At 38.9% G+C, this 16,532-nt stretch overlaps 2 protein-coding genes across 3 annotated transcripts in view; both read right to left on the reverse strand.

The window, feature by feature from the left end:
- Positions 1 to 16,532, reverse strand: part of LOC134156298 (ribonuclease H-like) — a 384,552-nt gene that overhangs the window by 156,552 nt on the left and 211,468 nt on the right. The gene's annotated exons all lie outside the window — the stretch shown is intronic.
- The window catches only part of CAMK4 (calcium/calmodulin dependent protein kinase IV), a 140,163-nt gene that overhangs the window by 36,173 nt on the left and 87,458 nt on the right, over positions 1 to 16,532 (reverse strand). Inside the window, exons 5-6 of one of the 2 annotated variants that reach the window (XM_062604243.1) lie at positions 14,443 to 14,515; positions 4,705 to 4,803 (exon numbers count right to left, since the gene is read on the reverse strand). In XM_062604243.1, the coding sequence (XP_062460227.1) occupies positions 4,705 to 4,803; positions 14,443 to 14,515 (172 nt within the window). The remainder of the gene's footprint in view (positions 1 to 4,704; positions 4,804 to 14,442; positions 14,516 to 16,532) is intronic. The other variant, XM_062604244.1, reaches the window with a different exon arrangement.

Genomic DNA, 16,532 nt, shown 5'->3' on the forward strand with positions numbered 1-16,532 from the left:
CCTTCTTTCCTGTGTGTAATTCAATCTCAGAATATTGATAAAATACAAACTACTTTCTCTAACTATACTAAACTGCACACTCCTCCTGAGTGCTGCAATATTAACAGGGCAGCACTAAGCTACAGCAGGAGAGCAGGAAACACAGTGAAGGCTGCCAGTGACAAACATGTCTGCAGTCCCTGCGGGCAAGGGCACACTTCTGTGTACACACGGCTTTTCACACAATGTTTTATGAGTAGGCTTATGTGGGCACTCTGGGGTCTTACAGGTCTCATGTTTGAAAGACTGCCAGGCTCTTCTCATCATCTCTGGCTGCAGGTCAGACTTCTGGATGGGTCTGTGTCAGGGATAATTTTAGCTGATCTTTGGGGAAGGGCTATGAAGGAGGCTTTTGCTCTTATGATTGCCAATGGGAGGGCCAACAGGGAAGAATAAAGTGCTACCTTATTTGGTTGGTGTAATTTCTTTTTACATTTCCAAAGCTGCATGAAAGGACAAAGACCTTTGCCAAGCATGCAACATACTGGACACAGCTCTGAAATAAACCCCAAGTCTCTGAGGAAGTGTTTGAAAACAACAGCCCAGTGAATTATTTCATTTCTTTTGCTCAGCTGTGCCCTACAATATCAAAGAATTTTATTTCCTTTGCCTAGATCAAACACATCAACTCTACCATTTAAACTTACAAATCTAATTGAAAACTCACAGAAAGCTATAAACCAGCCTATGATTTTTCACTATTTAGACATACCAGTCTGTATTTCATGTGGAAAAAAAACAGTTCTAAGAAACCATAAAAAGGACACAACAGAAAAAAAGTCCAGGAAGAACAGTAACTAAAAGGTAACACAGAAATTAACAATTTATTTTTAAAAAGCCACATGCACATTCTGTGTAGCAGTTTAACTACATCACATTGAGTACATCAGACCTGAGGGGTGGTAGCATTTAATGAATCTTTGCTTTCACAGATTAAAGGCTTTCTGTGGAAGATAAAGTTATATGAGTTGCAGATCTAGACCTACCTAAACCCAGCTTGGTCTGGCGTTTGTTTCATGAGGAAGCTGGCAGGAGGCTGAAACACTGGGAGCTGTGCAGCCGAGGGGTTGTGCCTGGCACATCTGTGTGGTGGTGTCTGTGAAACCAGGAGCAGCGTCCAGCCTGTCAAAGCCACACTGCTGCCTGTCACCTCCAAAGCCTGATGCATGATGTGAATCACAGAGCATGTTGAGAGCACTGTCCTGCTTGACAGGGGCACCAGAAAACAGCCTCAGAATCTGGTCCTTAACTTAGATAAGTGGGTTACCTGCCATTAACTTGAAAAGCTCCCCAGAAGAGACATATAGCTTTACTGGCTATTTCAATAGTTATTTCTCAACAAATGCTGTTGTAGCAATGTTAGGCCAACTATTTGTGCTGTGCTTGACTTACCTGATAGTTTGGGAAAAGCCTCCACCACGGTATTTAAACATTTCTTCCTGTCACTAGAATACAATTACAAATATCTTCCATGCATTCCTGAAACAGACACTCAATGTTCTGCTCAGATACAAACCTGCTTCAGTCTGCTGCTTCCTCCAGAGCATTATCAGAGATGGAGAAAAGGAAGCAGGTCTGTATTCTGGCTAAACAAGTCATCCTTTTCAGACCCCTACTTTGAAATTTAGCTTAGGAAATGGGCAGCTTGAACACCTCCATTGATAAAACTTGTGATGACCCAGGACAGGACATTAGCAGTCTCACACAGCAATATGTGTAAAATCATATAGGGCTGGAAATATTTTACATCAAAAGTGACATACTGAACCTGATCCTTGCTGCAAGTTTCAGTGACCACATGGGTATTTAAAGCAAAACTTATAAGATTTTGTCTTTGGCTTGCTTTGTCTGCATGTTACTGAATTTTTATTCATGCTATCAGAGAGTTTACTAGAAAACAGAGCTTTTAATTTTATCTGTGAATTTGTTAATATTTTTCAACTGGTTTGCCCTTCTACACAACCACACATACAAAATGATTGCAGGGCATCATGCTTGCACAGAAAGCCAGATAAGTGCTTCAAAATATCAAAAGAGATCACAGATCTCTTATTGCTAAGAGTATTTTGTCTAAAACTACACTATTCTTACAAACAAAACTCAGTTTATGCTCACCCATTTGATTTACCAGCGGATAAGTGAAAATCAGAACCAATAATTTACAAAATAAATACTGCCAAGACTTTGATGGACACTGAATCATTGCCCAGCCATTCAAATGTATTTCAACGCTCTTGGAGAAGATGAATCTCTCTTTTACATTTCTCCCTCATCAATTTTGCCACTTAATCCTCGCATTTCAAGCAAGGGAAGAAGTGAAGGTAAATCGATCTCTCACGACCAACATGTCCTGTCCCAGCTGGGGTTACAAGCAGCATGAAGAGTTACACCATTCTGTTAGACACAACTGCAGCCCTTTTTCTAATGCCGCTGTGGTTTGCTGCATTTGAATAACATACACGTGTTATTCATTACAGATGCTCTGAAAGCAGCCTTCTGTGCTGCAGCACCCAAGATGGTCCATCACGATGAGATAATTTTAACTACTGGAGTATGCAATAACACCCACATGAGCTATAGCAGCCCATCCTCCCTGCTATTCCACTCTCTGCAAGGACCCAAAACTGAGTGTAGAGTACATTGGCATTACTGAGCTGCACCATTTAGAGAAGAGGATGCAGAAAGCATCCCACATGAAGGTGAATCACTCCTTCAGCAATCCCTGCAGAGAACAAAGATGCTGGCATGCCCCAGCTGTGCACATCTACACCAGCATCCGTACTGGCAGAGAAAGGACAGGAACCCCACTCTGCATGGTGGAAGCACTGCTCATGTCTTCAATGAAGCATGCTTGCAGGAAGACAGAACTCTCATTTCTGAGAGACATGGAGCTGTTAGGTTTCTAGTTTGTGAGTTTGTTGAGTTATTCATCCTTCCACACAGTCATATGTGCAAACTTATTCTAGGGTTTTGTATCAGCACAGAAAACCATGTTGGATTTTTTGTTAGCAGCAATGTTTCATAATACATCTTATCACATCATAATGGAGTTTTACATTAAATCTTGATTTTAAATGAGTGATGTAATTTTAAGGCTTTAAAACTGAGAGGTTTTTATTATGTGCCTTTCAATGTTATTTATAGCAACTTAAAAACATGCATTAATGTGTCACATAGGAAGGTACAAGAACCTCAGTGAAGTTCAGATGCAAGAAAGAGGACTAGCTTGCAGCCCTGATAATTCATGGCACCTAGCTCTACTGTTGTTAAATATTGCACAGTAAAATAAAATCCAGAATTATCGTATTTTATTACCATAAATTATGATAGTAAGTAAAGAGTATGATAATACCTTACACATGGCTAACCACAGTAAGGCAAAGTAATTTTAAATCCTAACCAACAAAATGTGTATGTTTACTTTGTAATTGACAGCATACTGACTTTCTGCTGTTGCTGCTTGTCAGATGGACTCAGCTGAGCAGAGTATTTGGAAAGGCACATTCCAATAATGAAACAAGCTGTTTGTTTACACTCCAGCTGTTGCCCATCACTACTATTGTACATGAATTTGTGTCAGAAAATCCACCAAAAGCCCCACATCCAGCACTGTTCACCAAGCAATCTAATTTCTCAATATCCAGAAATTGAACTACTACTGGTTGTGTACTATGTTTAGGCACCACGTAATAAATCTGGAGGGCCTGTACTCCTGGAAAAGCCCCTGGTCATCCAATCAAGGAGACACTCTGATTCTTGCACATATCCTCTCATTATTTCTACCTTACGAAGTGACATGCACCATAATGAACTCAAGTCTGCTGGCATGATAAGTGTGAAGTGGCACTGATTCCTGAAAATATCAGATTCATTTATTCACCTATGTTAGAGTTTGGATTTTCAGCCACAGAAGTCTATGAAAACTACAATTGAAAAACAGGGGTGTGGGTAATTTAAAGCCAAGAGCCAAGACACGCTCTGGTTTTGTTGCTAGCTATTGAAAAACATTAAAAACGCAGGTAAAGGAGTTCAGAAAGCAATTTGCATGCGCCAGCAAGCTGAGATGAGAACAGCATGTAAAAATCAGTCACACAAATATTAACAAAAATATTTAAGTAGGAAACAAGTATTAGGAAATACTTGTCACAAAAGAGTAAATGAAAAAACAGAAAACCAGACTCATTACAAGATACAAAAAACCCACAACTGCTGAAATTTCAGGACATCAGTAAGGAACCTCGAGGGAATAAATAAAGAATCTTTTTTCACTCATGCTCTCAGGGCCATAGAAATAAAACCACTTATCTAAAACAATGACTGATAGATTATTACACAGCCTGCTGAAGAGTGATCAGCGTCAGCCAATAATAGCTCATGCCAACCCCGCTGGCATGTGAGGAATATCTCCCAAAGACAGCAGAAATTCTCTTAGCATTTCCTCAAACTACAGGCACAGAGATTATGGTAAGATTCTTAATGAAAAAATGTAATTTTGCAAATAGCCATTTTGCTGAGAACCTGCATCTTATCAGTCTAATACTATGGAACTGGAGATTAAAAATTGCACAAGGCTACAAAATCTGAGTAATTTTTTTGCAAATATCTGTAATTTCACAGGTTCATTTTCAATTTACTTCTGAACAATCAATGTATTTTTATCCTTACCATGATTACCAAGGCAGGAGCATCCAGACACAGGGAAACAGTCCTGTCCTCACTTAGGTCTGCAGGCACAACAGGCTTGGGAGACAGAAAAACACAGTCCTGTGAATAGGGAGGGATGAAGAAAAGGGCTGCCTTACACTTCATCAAATCCTTCTGGGGATAAAGCAGTGACTTTGGCAAAGGTGCTGCTACTTATGCCATTGGCTTAGGGAAACAATTTTCTGCCTTGTTAGCACACTGCAGGGACCAGGACTGCTTCTGTCCTCTGGCTGGTGTCCTCGCAAAGGACAGGGGAAGGCTTCTTGTGCACAGGTGCATTCAGACCCTACTCACAACACCAAATTCTCTAAAAGTCATTGAACTTCTGTATGTTTACTCAAACCTTGGAAAAGTTTTAGGGAATTTGATGTAGCGTTTAACCAGATGTCTTTTAGCCCTTAGGAAAAGAATGTACTACCCATCCATGCAGCTGTGGCTGTGTGGCCTGCATGAAAAGCAATAGTTACTGGTGACACTCCTGCAGTGCCAGTTAGCATTTCTCCTCCATTTGTTCATGCACAGATGGGTGGTTTTCTATTTTGGTATTTACTCCAGGGCAATTTCTGGGGCAAGACCTCCTCATATTTCATTGAGGTCTTGACCCTTTCTGTTGCATGCAATTGCTAGGTTTTTACTGTTTCTACACAGTATGTAGGGCACTCAGGATGCTTTAGGAGCTTCTCTAGCTCAGAACACTTCAGAGCCCTGCCAGGCTCCTAAAGTGACATGTATATATTGTCAATTCAGACTGTACATGACTTACGTTCTATGGGGACTGATATTTGGATGTCATGTTCCCGCATGACAGTTTGCACAATATGTGCAATAAAAATTATAATAAAGACTAAAGCATGAGAAAAGCCAGGCTTTTTCCTTTACTTGTGCTTTATCAATTGCTAAAAGTGTGCTTGGTAACATACAGGAGAGAAATGGGTAGCTGTCTAAAGCCAAGACTCAGGCTCATGCTCAGTGTCAGCACAGAGCTACAGAGGTTGTTTTCTGTGCCTTCTTTTCTAAAAGGGATGGCCAGGCCATTGCCAAATGATGGCCAAAAGATCAGTTAATCAGGCACATAGACCCAGCCTTTGGGCTGGGGGAGCACTCTCCTCACACAGTATTTTCAACAGTGCATCTTATAAATGAAGGTACAGGAAAATTGCCCTTCTGCCTGAGATGAATTAGGAAGAGGTCAAATTCTTGAATTCTTAATCAGTTCTTAGACAGCAACTTCCCTGGTAAATGTCAGCCTCTTGGAATAAAAATGAACTGCAGGCACTGCTTGAAAACAGCAGCATTTGGCACTGTGTTTGTGGAGTGATGTGAAATAAAAAAAAGAGTTAATTAATCACTTTCACTGTTATTTCCAAATATTTTTTTTTAAATTAATACTGCAGTAACTTGTTTTCAAATCAAAAGAAGGACTCTTTACTTAGATGAAAGCACAATTTGAGGTCATAACAACTTCGCAAATATGACCCTGACTTTCTACTGCACTGGACATTAAACTGTAATACAGTAGACCTACAGCATGATCATTAGTGCTTGTTCCATTTCCTCTATTAGAGAAAACAACAAATTCAATACCCTCATTTCCTTACTGCTGATTGCAGCATTGCCAGATTCTTTTGACAGTAAATCTCTTTTCTTTGTGTGTTGCAAAGAGAGCTTTGCACTTATCTTAGAGCAGGTCTCCAAAACTGTTTTTCGCAAAATAATTCTGAATCAAATTACTGATAAATCATGCTGGCGTGATAATAAAACCAACCGTACTTCCAACAATTTAAATACACCATTAACAAGAAAAAAATTGTTCAAAGCCTCTTTACAACAAACACAAAAAGTGAATGTAAGCTAGCAATATTATGAAGCTGCTAATTCAAAATGCCCTCACTCTCTAAACAGATTATCCTATGTATGAAACTAGCACATAACATTGTTTCAGAAATAGCACGGTTAGGGCACAAATACATTTCTCTCTCATGAAGTGGCAGCACTTCAGTAGGTTTCTTACATAACTTGACAGTTTACCTATTTGCTTATTTGCTCTTTACAGCAATGTGCGACAAGTCTCCCCAGGGTACTTAAAAAGCCCGTTAAAATCTTGTCATGAAATGGAAGAAAAGGCAGAAATGACTTCCCGGCTTCCATGGAATCATTTCTATATGTGATATGCTAAATCACCCCTCTCCAAGGGGATTAAACTTGAAGCCACTCAAACAAATTTTGAAGAAATAAAGACTTCGTGCCTAGAACACATCAAATGGCGCTTTTTTTAAAATTAAAAAAAAACCCAACTATAATGTCTTAGAATGGATACTGCTACTCCTCCCTACAAGTCATTCAGCTGTACGCCATGTCCATGGCAATACTCGCAGTTCAGATTAAAGGGAAGTATGTATATAACTGTCCTGAAAAACGCACCTTGATATCAGTTCAAACCATTGGTCCTACATGACTTCACTGACTGTGTTATAAGATAGCGTATGCAGGCAGACAAACAATCTCTGCTATTTCATTCCTTCTTTCTGTCTGACACCATCCCTTGATATATAGGATTTATTATGCATATGACACGTTTTTTTATGGAATTTGTTTTCAGAAACATTGCTACTCTTTATTCTGCACTCTACTACAATTACTTCTAAATGGGGTGTTAATGTTCTTTCAGTAGGCTACAAGCAAGACACATCAGACAATATACACTTGTCATTATGGAGACTAATGTCCATTTCTTCTCATACTGTGATGTGCTTACTCAAATAAAATTTTGCAAGTGTAAGTGGTAATAAGATTATAATTACATACATTCTCATCCCCTCATCGACTTGCACTTCCTTTATTGAACAGCACTTTCCTTATTGACTTGTGACTTCAAGTGCACTGTAGAACCCTTTGCAGTAAGCAAAGGATCATGTTTAGATGGTCTCGTACCTTCCTTCAGGACAAGACTTCACAGGGAATTCATAATACCTTTCAATTATCTAAACTTTGTTAAATCAGTTAGTACAACCAGTGTATCTCGTGTGACATTCCTTGTATTAATTTGTGTAACAAAGAAATCACAGAATCACAGACTGGTCTGGGTTGGAAGGGACATTAAAGCTCATCTGGTTCAACCCTCTTGCCATGGGAAGGGACACCTTCCACTAGACCAGGTTGCCCAAAACCCTGTTAAACCTGGCCTTGAATGCTTCTATGATTCCATGATTCTATAATTCTATATTAGAAATGATAATCTTACAAGGAAAAGGCATAGTAAGACTTTATGTTTCATCTATTAAAACAAGGAACCGAATACCCCAAGATATGTGTCACTACAGAAATCAGAATGAACAGGATAGTTCTTCAACATCTTGGGCCACTGACACCAACTGCTCTGGACAACTCCCAGCTCACGGACATGGGTATGGACATCACATCTCCCTGAAGGTTCAAATTCAGTTTCTGTGAGCAATCCTTAGCTCCTGGACAAACTTCAGTAACAGGAGATAGCTTAAGAAATAGCTCGAAGAAAACTGATTCAGAGTCTAGGTTTTCTATGTTGTATTTTTCCCTGCATGAATTGCCATAATAGCAACACAGAATTTACCTTACCTATTGACAACCTATTTACTTGTTAAAAAGAGAACAAATACAAGTGTCCTTATCATACGTGTCCTCGATTACATTGCAAATGGTGCTTTTAACTGCAAATAGCTGCTGTCCCTCTTTTGAACTCAGTGTTTATCTGCCTCTTTGTCAAAATGTTGTTATGCAAGTTTTCCAAAATCAGAGTCTGCCAGAGTACAAGTGTTAAGTCTGAAAACCATCCACCTCTGTTCATTTTTTTCCTGTTGACAGGTTAGAAGGAGAGTGGCAGAAGCAGATCATGTCAGAGAACACAATATGACATCATAATACTTAGCACAGAATTGCAGCCAGAACAGCAAATTGCTTCTTGTCTTACAGTATCAAGCGCTGTCCTTTTACTTACGACTGCATACTCAATGAACATGGCCTACACCTGCAAGTTAGTGGAATACCACTTTTGAGCAAACATTCTGAAAAAATGACCAAATTTTAATTTCCCCTTCTCCCCCCACTCCCTTCCAGCCTCCTGACAACCCCCCCCCCCCCCGGGGTTTCTTCCTTATTTGTCTCAATACACTTACTCTTCTTAAGAGTGTGCCTTTTTAGGCCTGGCTAAGAATTTATTGATAATATGACACATTTGTTCAACATTTCAGAATTCTGTCACATTTAAGACTCAGTTAAGTTCACCTTGTAGCTGGTGGCTGAAACTAAAATCCATCCATTGCATCTATCCCCAGCAGGCACTTATTCGGTGATAGTTGTGGTTTAAGCCCAGCTGGCTACTAAGTACCACGCAGCTGCTTTCTCACATCCCCACAGGGGGATGGGGAGGATTGGAAAAAAGGTAAAACCCGTGGGTTAAGAAGAGTTTAACAGTTAAAATAAGGTATAATATAATGCTAATTCTAATAATAACAATGAAAAGGGTAATTAAAAAAGCAAAAGAGAGAGAGAACAAAAAAAGAGAGAAAAACAAACAGCAGCGATGCATAATGCAATTGACCACCATCCACTGACTGATACCCAGCCTGACCCGAGCAGCAATCTGGCCCTTCCAGGTAATTCCACCCAGTTTATGTACTGGGCATGATGCGCTGTGGTATGGAAAACCCCTTTGGTTATTTTGGGTCATGTGTCCTGTCTCTGCTTCCTCTCGTCTTCTTGTGTCCCTCCTCACTGGCAGAGCATGAGAGACTGAAATGCCATTTATCAGAGCAAGTACTACTAAGCAACAACTAAACCATTGGTGTGTTATCAGCATTGCTCTCAGACAAAATCCAAAACAAAGCACTACACCAGCTCGTGGGAAGAAAACTAACCCTATTCCAGCCAAAACACAGACAATTATATAGAAAAAAATGAAACCTTTTTCTTACTCTTTATCTAATGTCCACTTTTCTTTGAATGCCAAAACCCCCAGATATTTTAACCAATTCTCTTCTATCTCAGCCAGTCCAATTACCTCATTTGCTCTAAGCTCTAATTGTTAGGCAGTCCAACGCTTCAAGGTCTGTCAAATATACTTGCAAGATGCACATTTGCAGGAGGTCCTTACCCACAATCTTACTGCTCATTATCAGACAGATCAAAGTTCACTGAAATGAATAGAAACCTTTAATCTAGATTTTCTCTCTCAAACCTGCAACTAACTAAGTGCCCTCAGTCTTTGTCATCATAGCTGAAAGTTCAGCATGCTGTCTGTGAATTTAAGCTGACAGGAAACTGAATAGAAATGCAGGCATACAATGAAGCTTGGGGTGGTAGAAAATTGAAATAGAAAATGGAAATGAAAACAGAGGGGGTCCCACATATGCCTTAAGGAAAACGTTCCTATCAGGACAAGATGATGGCCAGTCATAAGAAAACAACGTATTATAAAATATGATGGGAAATTAACTTAGAGACTGCCAAGTGAGTTCAAAACTCTGTCCAGATTATATCTAGTAACTACTGTAATTACAAAAACGAAACTGTTAAAAATAATTTCAAATTTAAATATAATAAAAAGAGTAATTTAACTCTCAAGCAGAAACCTATCATTTTGACACTAATGCAGAGCAGGCAAGAAGGAACACAGTTTATTTTTAGTGACAAATATAGGATTTTGAAGATGCACATTAAAAAAATTTAAAAATTTGGTGTAATTTTTTTAAGTTTGAGCACCTAAAAAGAAGATGTCTTTTACAGAAAAAGTGTGTATTTTTGTGACCAGTATTTCAAGGTTTATTTGAATTTCATGTCATCAATAACTCATTCTGAAAGTCAGGCAGTGAAGAATGGCCTTGGGACATCCGGGTGTGGAAATCCATTGATTAAACAAAATAGGAAAACTGCTGCAAAAATAAGCATGCAAGAAACTGATACTGTATACAACTGATCCTTTGAGGAGGAGAGGAAGGATAATGATGTGCTAAGAGAGGTGGCAAATGCATCCTCTCTCAGGAATGAAATTCACCCTGTTATGAGATGTTGGGTAGCAACAGAATCTCCATACCTGTTCTGAACAGCACAGCAAAAGAGCTGAAGAAATTAACATTGGCTTGCCTAGATTTGTATAAGTCTTTTATTTTATGAATGAAGCTATCTCCCAGCTTGAAGAACAATGGAAGAACAATGGAAAAGGCAAAGGTGTGGAAGAGATTAAAAAAGGTAATTTGTTCCCAGAAAGGGCAAATACATCCATGCACTGGGAACACAGATGCAATGAGCAGAAAGAAAAATGATGGAGAAGGGCAAAATGGATGCAGTAGTCTTCAGAACAATACTGGATTTGTTATTTTCTTTGTTCTTGGGAGGACAAACGTCTGATATATTTATGCTGGTTTGTGACCTGGAAGATTAATATTAATTTCCTGTGTGTTACTCTGGCCACTTGCTTAATTCTTGGTAAGCCTTGTAACAGCTAATCTTACAGTACTCAGACATTACAAAAAACAGATAGACCAAGATAGAAGCTTTATAGGAGGGGTTTTATTCTGTGTGCTTTTTTTTTGTTTTTTTGGTTGGTTGGTTGTTTTTTTGGGGGGGGGATTTTTGTTGTTGGTTTGCGTTTGTTTTTTTTTTCGTTTTGTTTGTTTTTTGCTGCTGTTTTGTATTTTTGTTTTGTTTTTTTCTTTAAGAACTTTTACAGAACTTTTTTTAATAGTCCTTTTGGTTAAACAATTTCAGACTGAGTTGAGCAAAATGCTTTGGTGCTTCTAAAGTCCCACTTTACACTTTTGAATAAATCCTTTAGAAGCATTTTGAAAAAACCCTTTGCTAAATGAAGACAAGCCTTCATATGTCAGTGATCCACTGTGAGGACAGATCCATTACTACATTAATAGCCCTTAACAACGGGTTTATAAAATAAGTAGGTAGACTAGTTCAAGAGAGTTCAGCAAACAGAGGCTGAATGCTTCATTTGCTAAGAGAAATTTATAAAACTTGCAGTAGTCAGAACACCTATCTGATGCCAGGAGGGTATTCATTGGCATGGTTTATTGAGGGGATTGTACAATTATTTGGTTTTAAGAATCATCAATAGATATATTTTCTTTTATTCTGGAAAGATTACTCTGCTGCAGAAGTTATTTTCCAGTTTCTAACAGTAACTCCTGTTATGTTCACAAACACCATTCTGCCAAATTTACAGCCCCAATCTATCACAGTATTTTAGCTGGGCTGCAAGGATCCCAAAATGGGAGCTGGCACCTCCACAGCCATTCCAGCTTTTGCTTAGATGTTCAGTATCAGCTATGACACCAAAAGTTTGTACAGTCCATCTTAGCTAGGGATTTGATACCAGGATCTATAAAAATCCAAATTATTGCATGCTCATATAAATCACAGAATCATAGAATGGTTTGGGTTGGAAAGGACCTTAAGATCCTCTAATTCCAACCCCCCTGCCATGGGCAAGAGTGCCTTGCCTTTGCGTGTCACCCGTTCTGTCCAACCTGGCCTTGAATATCAGCTTTTTAGCTTTCATATATCACTGTTCATTTATTTGAGCAAAGCTGTTACAGCTCACATAAGATGGAGATCTTCTTCTGGTTCCTGGATTTTAAAATAAAGAACTGAAACACCTTCTGAAACATCTTTCAGCAAAACTTCATGATAATTTTATGGAAAAGAATTATAAATAATGTAGAACCATCTTAACTGGGGCACTTTGATTCAAAGAAAAAATTGCTCATAAAATAGTAATCTGACCCAGTTCTAAGAAGTTTATACAAATGTGTCATGCTGCACACTAAACTTGACTACATAATTTAGATTACTTTGGATGAGAGCAACTCAGTAAGCACCAGATCATTCAGAAAGTCAGGAAGTGAACACGATGGTCTTGCTGTAGGTCTGGTTACTCCTAGGAACACCAGTTCTCACATTGTATTTAGTGTGAACAGGCTTGCAAATGATACCAAACCATGATTTATAGGATTTTTTTCACAATGGGGTATTCCATTACCATACCAGGTAAATACGCCTGAGTCGGTCTGCTCCTTCTGAATAACTGCATTACTGTTGTAACCGCATTTTCTTTTTCCCACCTTTAGATATCTTCCACAGAGGTCAGAGGTCAACAGTCCTTTCCTCAGTACAGGTCTTCTGACACTGCATCTCTGTGGGTTATCTGTACAGATCCTGCCTTACCACTCTCACGCTTTGGAAGAGCTCTTCAGGCTGACCAATCTTTTTTTTCCACATGATCAAAAATTGATTTTTGTTTGAAAAGTATGATAGTCTGGAAATAGACCCAAAGTCAGTCACGTCTGCACTGTTTGTACACCTCTAAGCATGTATGTCTGCTCCAAGATCTTTGTCATCTTTCTGCTACCTGTCTGCTTCACCCAAAATATCTGCTGCAGACAACCATACAGTGCTACCGGATAGAAACAGAAATATGTTCTGCTGACTCTGAAGACAGATGCCAGGCACAGCAGAAGGCAAAATCTTTAGCATCAATCCCTCCTTAGGTCTTACTAATGTCTTAGTATGACAAAGTAAAATTGTCTCTATGTTACTATTTTGTTTGAAATGCTCCGATTGTCCCAACCAGACTGTTCTTTCTTACCCAACATGTCTCCTCTCTTCTATGCTGGACTTGATCAGTGCCAGCATACAGACTAGACATTTGGCAAATTTCTTAAGTACCTTCCCAGCATCTGATTAGGCGTTTGGGGAACATCTGGTAGGAAATCAGATGGAAGAGCTACAAGCGACTGAGAAGTACACGTAATAGACAGAAATACTCTATGTAGCTACTAAAAGACTTTATTTTCTTGTCTCAAAAATTTTTGTACCTTTCTCTAAGTGATAGAATTGTACAAAGTCCAATGGTGTGAAAACCACATGAAATATAGAGGAAGAAGGTATATTGGGAGTTACGCAAGCTACTGGCACTGAACTTCGATCTCTCAGTATCTACTGTCATTCTGTGTATGCATCTGCAATTTAAAAAGCAGTGAAAATTGATCTTTGATTAGACATGCAGCATACTCTATCCACTTTCGCAGTAGTCCACCCTTCCTCCAATGAGCCTTGTTTGTATAAACGCTCCTGCAGCAGCAAAAACTGTGATGGGTCACCTTCAAGGAACAGCTGCAAATGTAGCAGACTATTTTCATGTCAGTATTCTGCAGGAGCTTGACTCAACTTCTTGTAACTCTTTACACCAGCTTGTAACTCTTTACACAAAAACCCACCACAGTTTGGCCATCTATGCTCCACTTCAGTTGAAAGGAAAGCTAGCACACTCTTGTTCCAAATGACTTACTGTGACATACTCCACAAAAAATGAGCTAGAGACTACACAACTGACAGCAATTTCAAATTACTTTTGCAGCTAAAACAATCAGTGCTAAACTCCACAGCTTTTTTAGTTTGGGCAGAGCAGGCACTCCACTTTAACAGATGACTTAGAGCGTTAAACACATTGCTAATTCCTATCCAGAGTCACTGTGCCCCTTCCTAAAAAAAAAAAGAAAAGAAAAAAAAATCGATACAAAGTTAATTATAGGAGGAAACTTGTGTGGACTGTTTCCAGTGAACTCTGCTACTTTCCCACATGAGTGTGTATTGAGCCACTGTCAATGAAAAACTAGGAAACTAGGCGCTGAGCATATGGTGCTAAACAATACTCACAGCAACTGCCTCCAGGATTTGTTTAACAGCATCAGCAGCATCTCGTTCACTGTAGTAACCCTTTTCCACAATCCTACAACAAAAAAGTGACATGCAAAATCGCATTCAGAATTATTCATTTTGGTAAATAAACCATACTGGCAAAAACTTTTAAAAAATGAACTAGAAAACAATCAAATTTAAACATGACCACGACCCTGGAGTGCCCCCTAAAGAATGGAAAACAACTCTTTTGCAATTCAGGTTACCTTTGATTTCCAGTTAAATGAATAATCGGAGACAAAATACCAGCTAGGTAAGAAGCTCAAGCTTATATGCACATTCAGTTGAAATATTTTGGAGTTTTCAGAGAATCTGAATTACTCTCAGATGAAACTAGGTATCCTTTAGGAACTGCTACTTCAATTTTATATTAAACTCCCGCCCCCTTATTTATTTATTTATTTACTTATTTGACAAAAGAACTGTGCTAGGCACATGCAGATCTGAATTATTCAAGAGAAACAGATGATGTAAAAAATTTACTAGTTTCAAACTATCCCTCAGGTATAATGGGCTGAATGAGTTTCTTTTTCTCCTCCATTAGTCGAGATTTGAGGATCTGTAGTCAAAGAAACATGGTTTCATTCAAACTAAACCTAATTTTTTAAATTTCTTCTTAAGGTAAATGCTATCTTTAGTTTGCATAGATGACACATAATAACTTGATTTTGTAAATGTGCTGACCAAGTGTGGCTTATGGAGAGTTCAGCAGTATTTATGACTTCTGAAGATCCTGCAAATCTGGTTTTCTTTCCCTCTTCATTTTTACATCTGTTCAATCTTGTAAAAACAAACAAAACATCAACTTTCACATTCAGTGTCATCTTCTGGTACCTTACCATGATAAAAACATTAAGAAAGAAAACACATTTCTGTGTTAAGGTAATGTTCTGAAGTGGTGTATTTGAACATGTACGCTGTGCTGCATAGAAATGGCAGCAAGGGAAAATGCAGACTTCTGGGATAGCCTCAAAGCCCAGCTGTGCTACTGCAACTCTTTTAGAAGAACAAGGTCTGGGGCCTGACTCAGGATTTGCATTGCATGATCTCCTAGAACTGCCATTACAGAATGAAACATTATATAAATGCAGAGTTCAGTTAAACAGACCCAGCAGAAGATACAGATTCGGACAATGACATGTAAGAAGTTAATAAAAGAAGAACCTATAATTAGTACTAATACACCATTTAAGTGACCCATCCGTCTTTTTACTACCTTATTTGACTACACCCAGTATTTGTGAGCTGCAATAATTCTCCTTCAGAGAGTTACCTAAAGGTCAGTTCTTTGACCTGAAGTTTTGAATTTTTACCATATTAATTTTTCAAAGACTAAGAAAGCAGACAGCTGTTGTCTAGAAACAACTTGCAGTGACTATGAGACATTTTATAATATTTACTTGCTTTCTGTAAGCACACAAGCAATTGTTGAGAAAACAATGACCTAAAATCCCCATGAAGCAGGAGAGCAAGAGGCCTATAACGTTTGAAGTCAAAAGTCACTGGAAAACCTTCAGGGTCTAGAAACAGATTCTGCTTGTGGAAAGCAGGGTATACTACTCCTGTTTTGCAGTATCATAGAATCACAGAATCATAGAATAGCTACGGCTGGAAAGGAACTTAAGAATGTCTGGTTCCACCCCCATCCCATGGGCAGGGACACCTTGCACTAAACCATGTCACCCAAGGCTCCATCCAACCTGGCCTTGGACACTGCCAGGGATGGAGCATTTACCATTTTTTTGGGCAACCCACTCCAGTGCCCTCATCACCCTCACAGTAAAGAACTTCTTCCTTATATCTAACCTGAATTTCCCCTGTTCAAGTTTAAACCCATTGCCACTTGTCCTATCACTACAGTCCTTAGTGAAGAGTCCCTTCCCAGCATCCTTGTAGGCCCCCTTCAGATACTGCAAAAGCCCCCTTCAGATACTGGATATACAGGTATCTTTTCAGTACTTCTCTTTGAAATAACAGGCTTATACTGAGGTATCTTCAATGCAACTCCTTACAGCTTAAGAAAAACTGTCAGGAAAAAGTGTTGACTA

The sequence above is a fragment of the Pezoporus occidentalis genome, unplaced genomic scaffold (genome assembly GCF_034315485.1).
Source record: "Pezoporus occidentalis ecotype Australia unplaced genomic scaffold, CSIRO_AGI_Poc_V1 ctg84, whole genome shotgun sequence".
Taxonomy (NCBI): domain Eukaryota; kingdom Metazoa; phylum Chordata; class Aves; order Psittaciformes; family Psittacidae; genus Pezoporus; species Pezoporus occidentalis.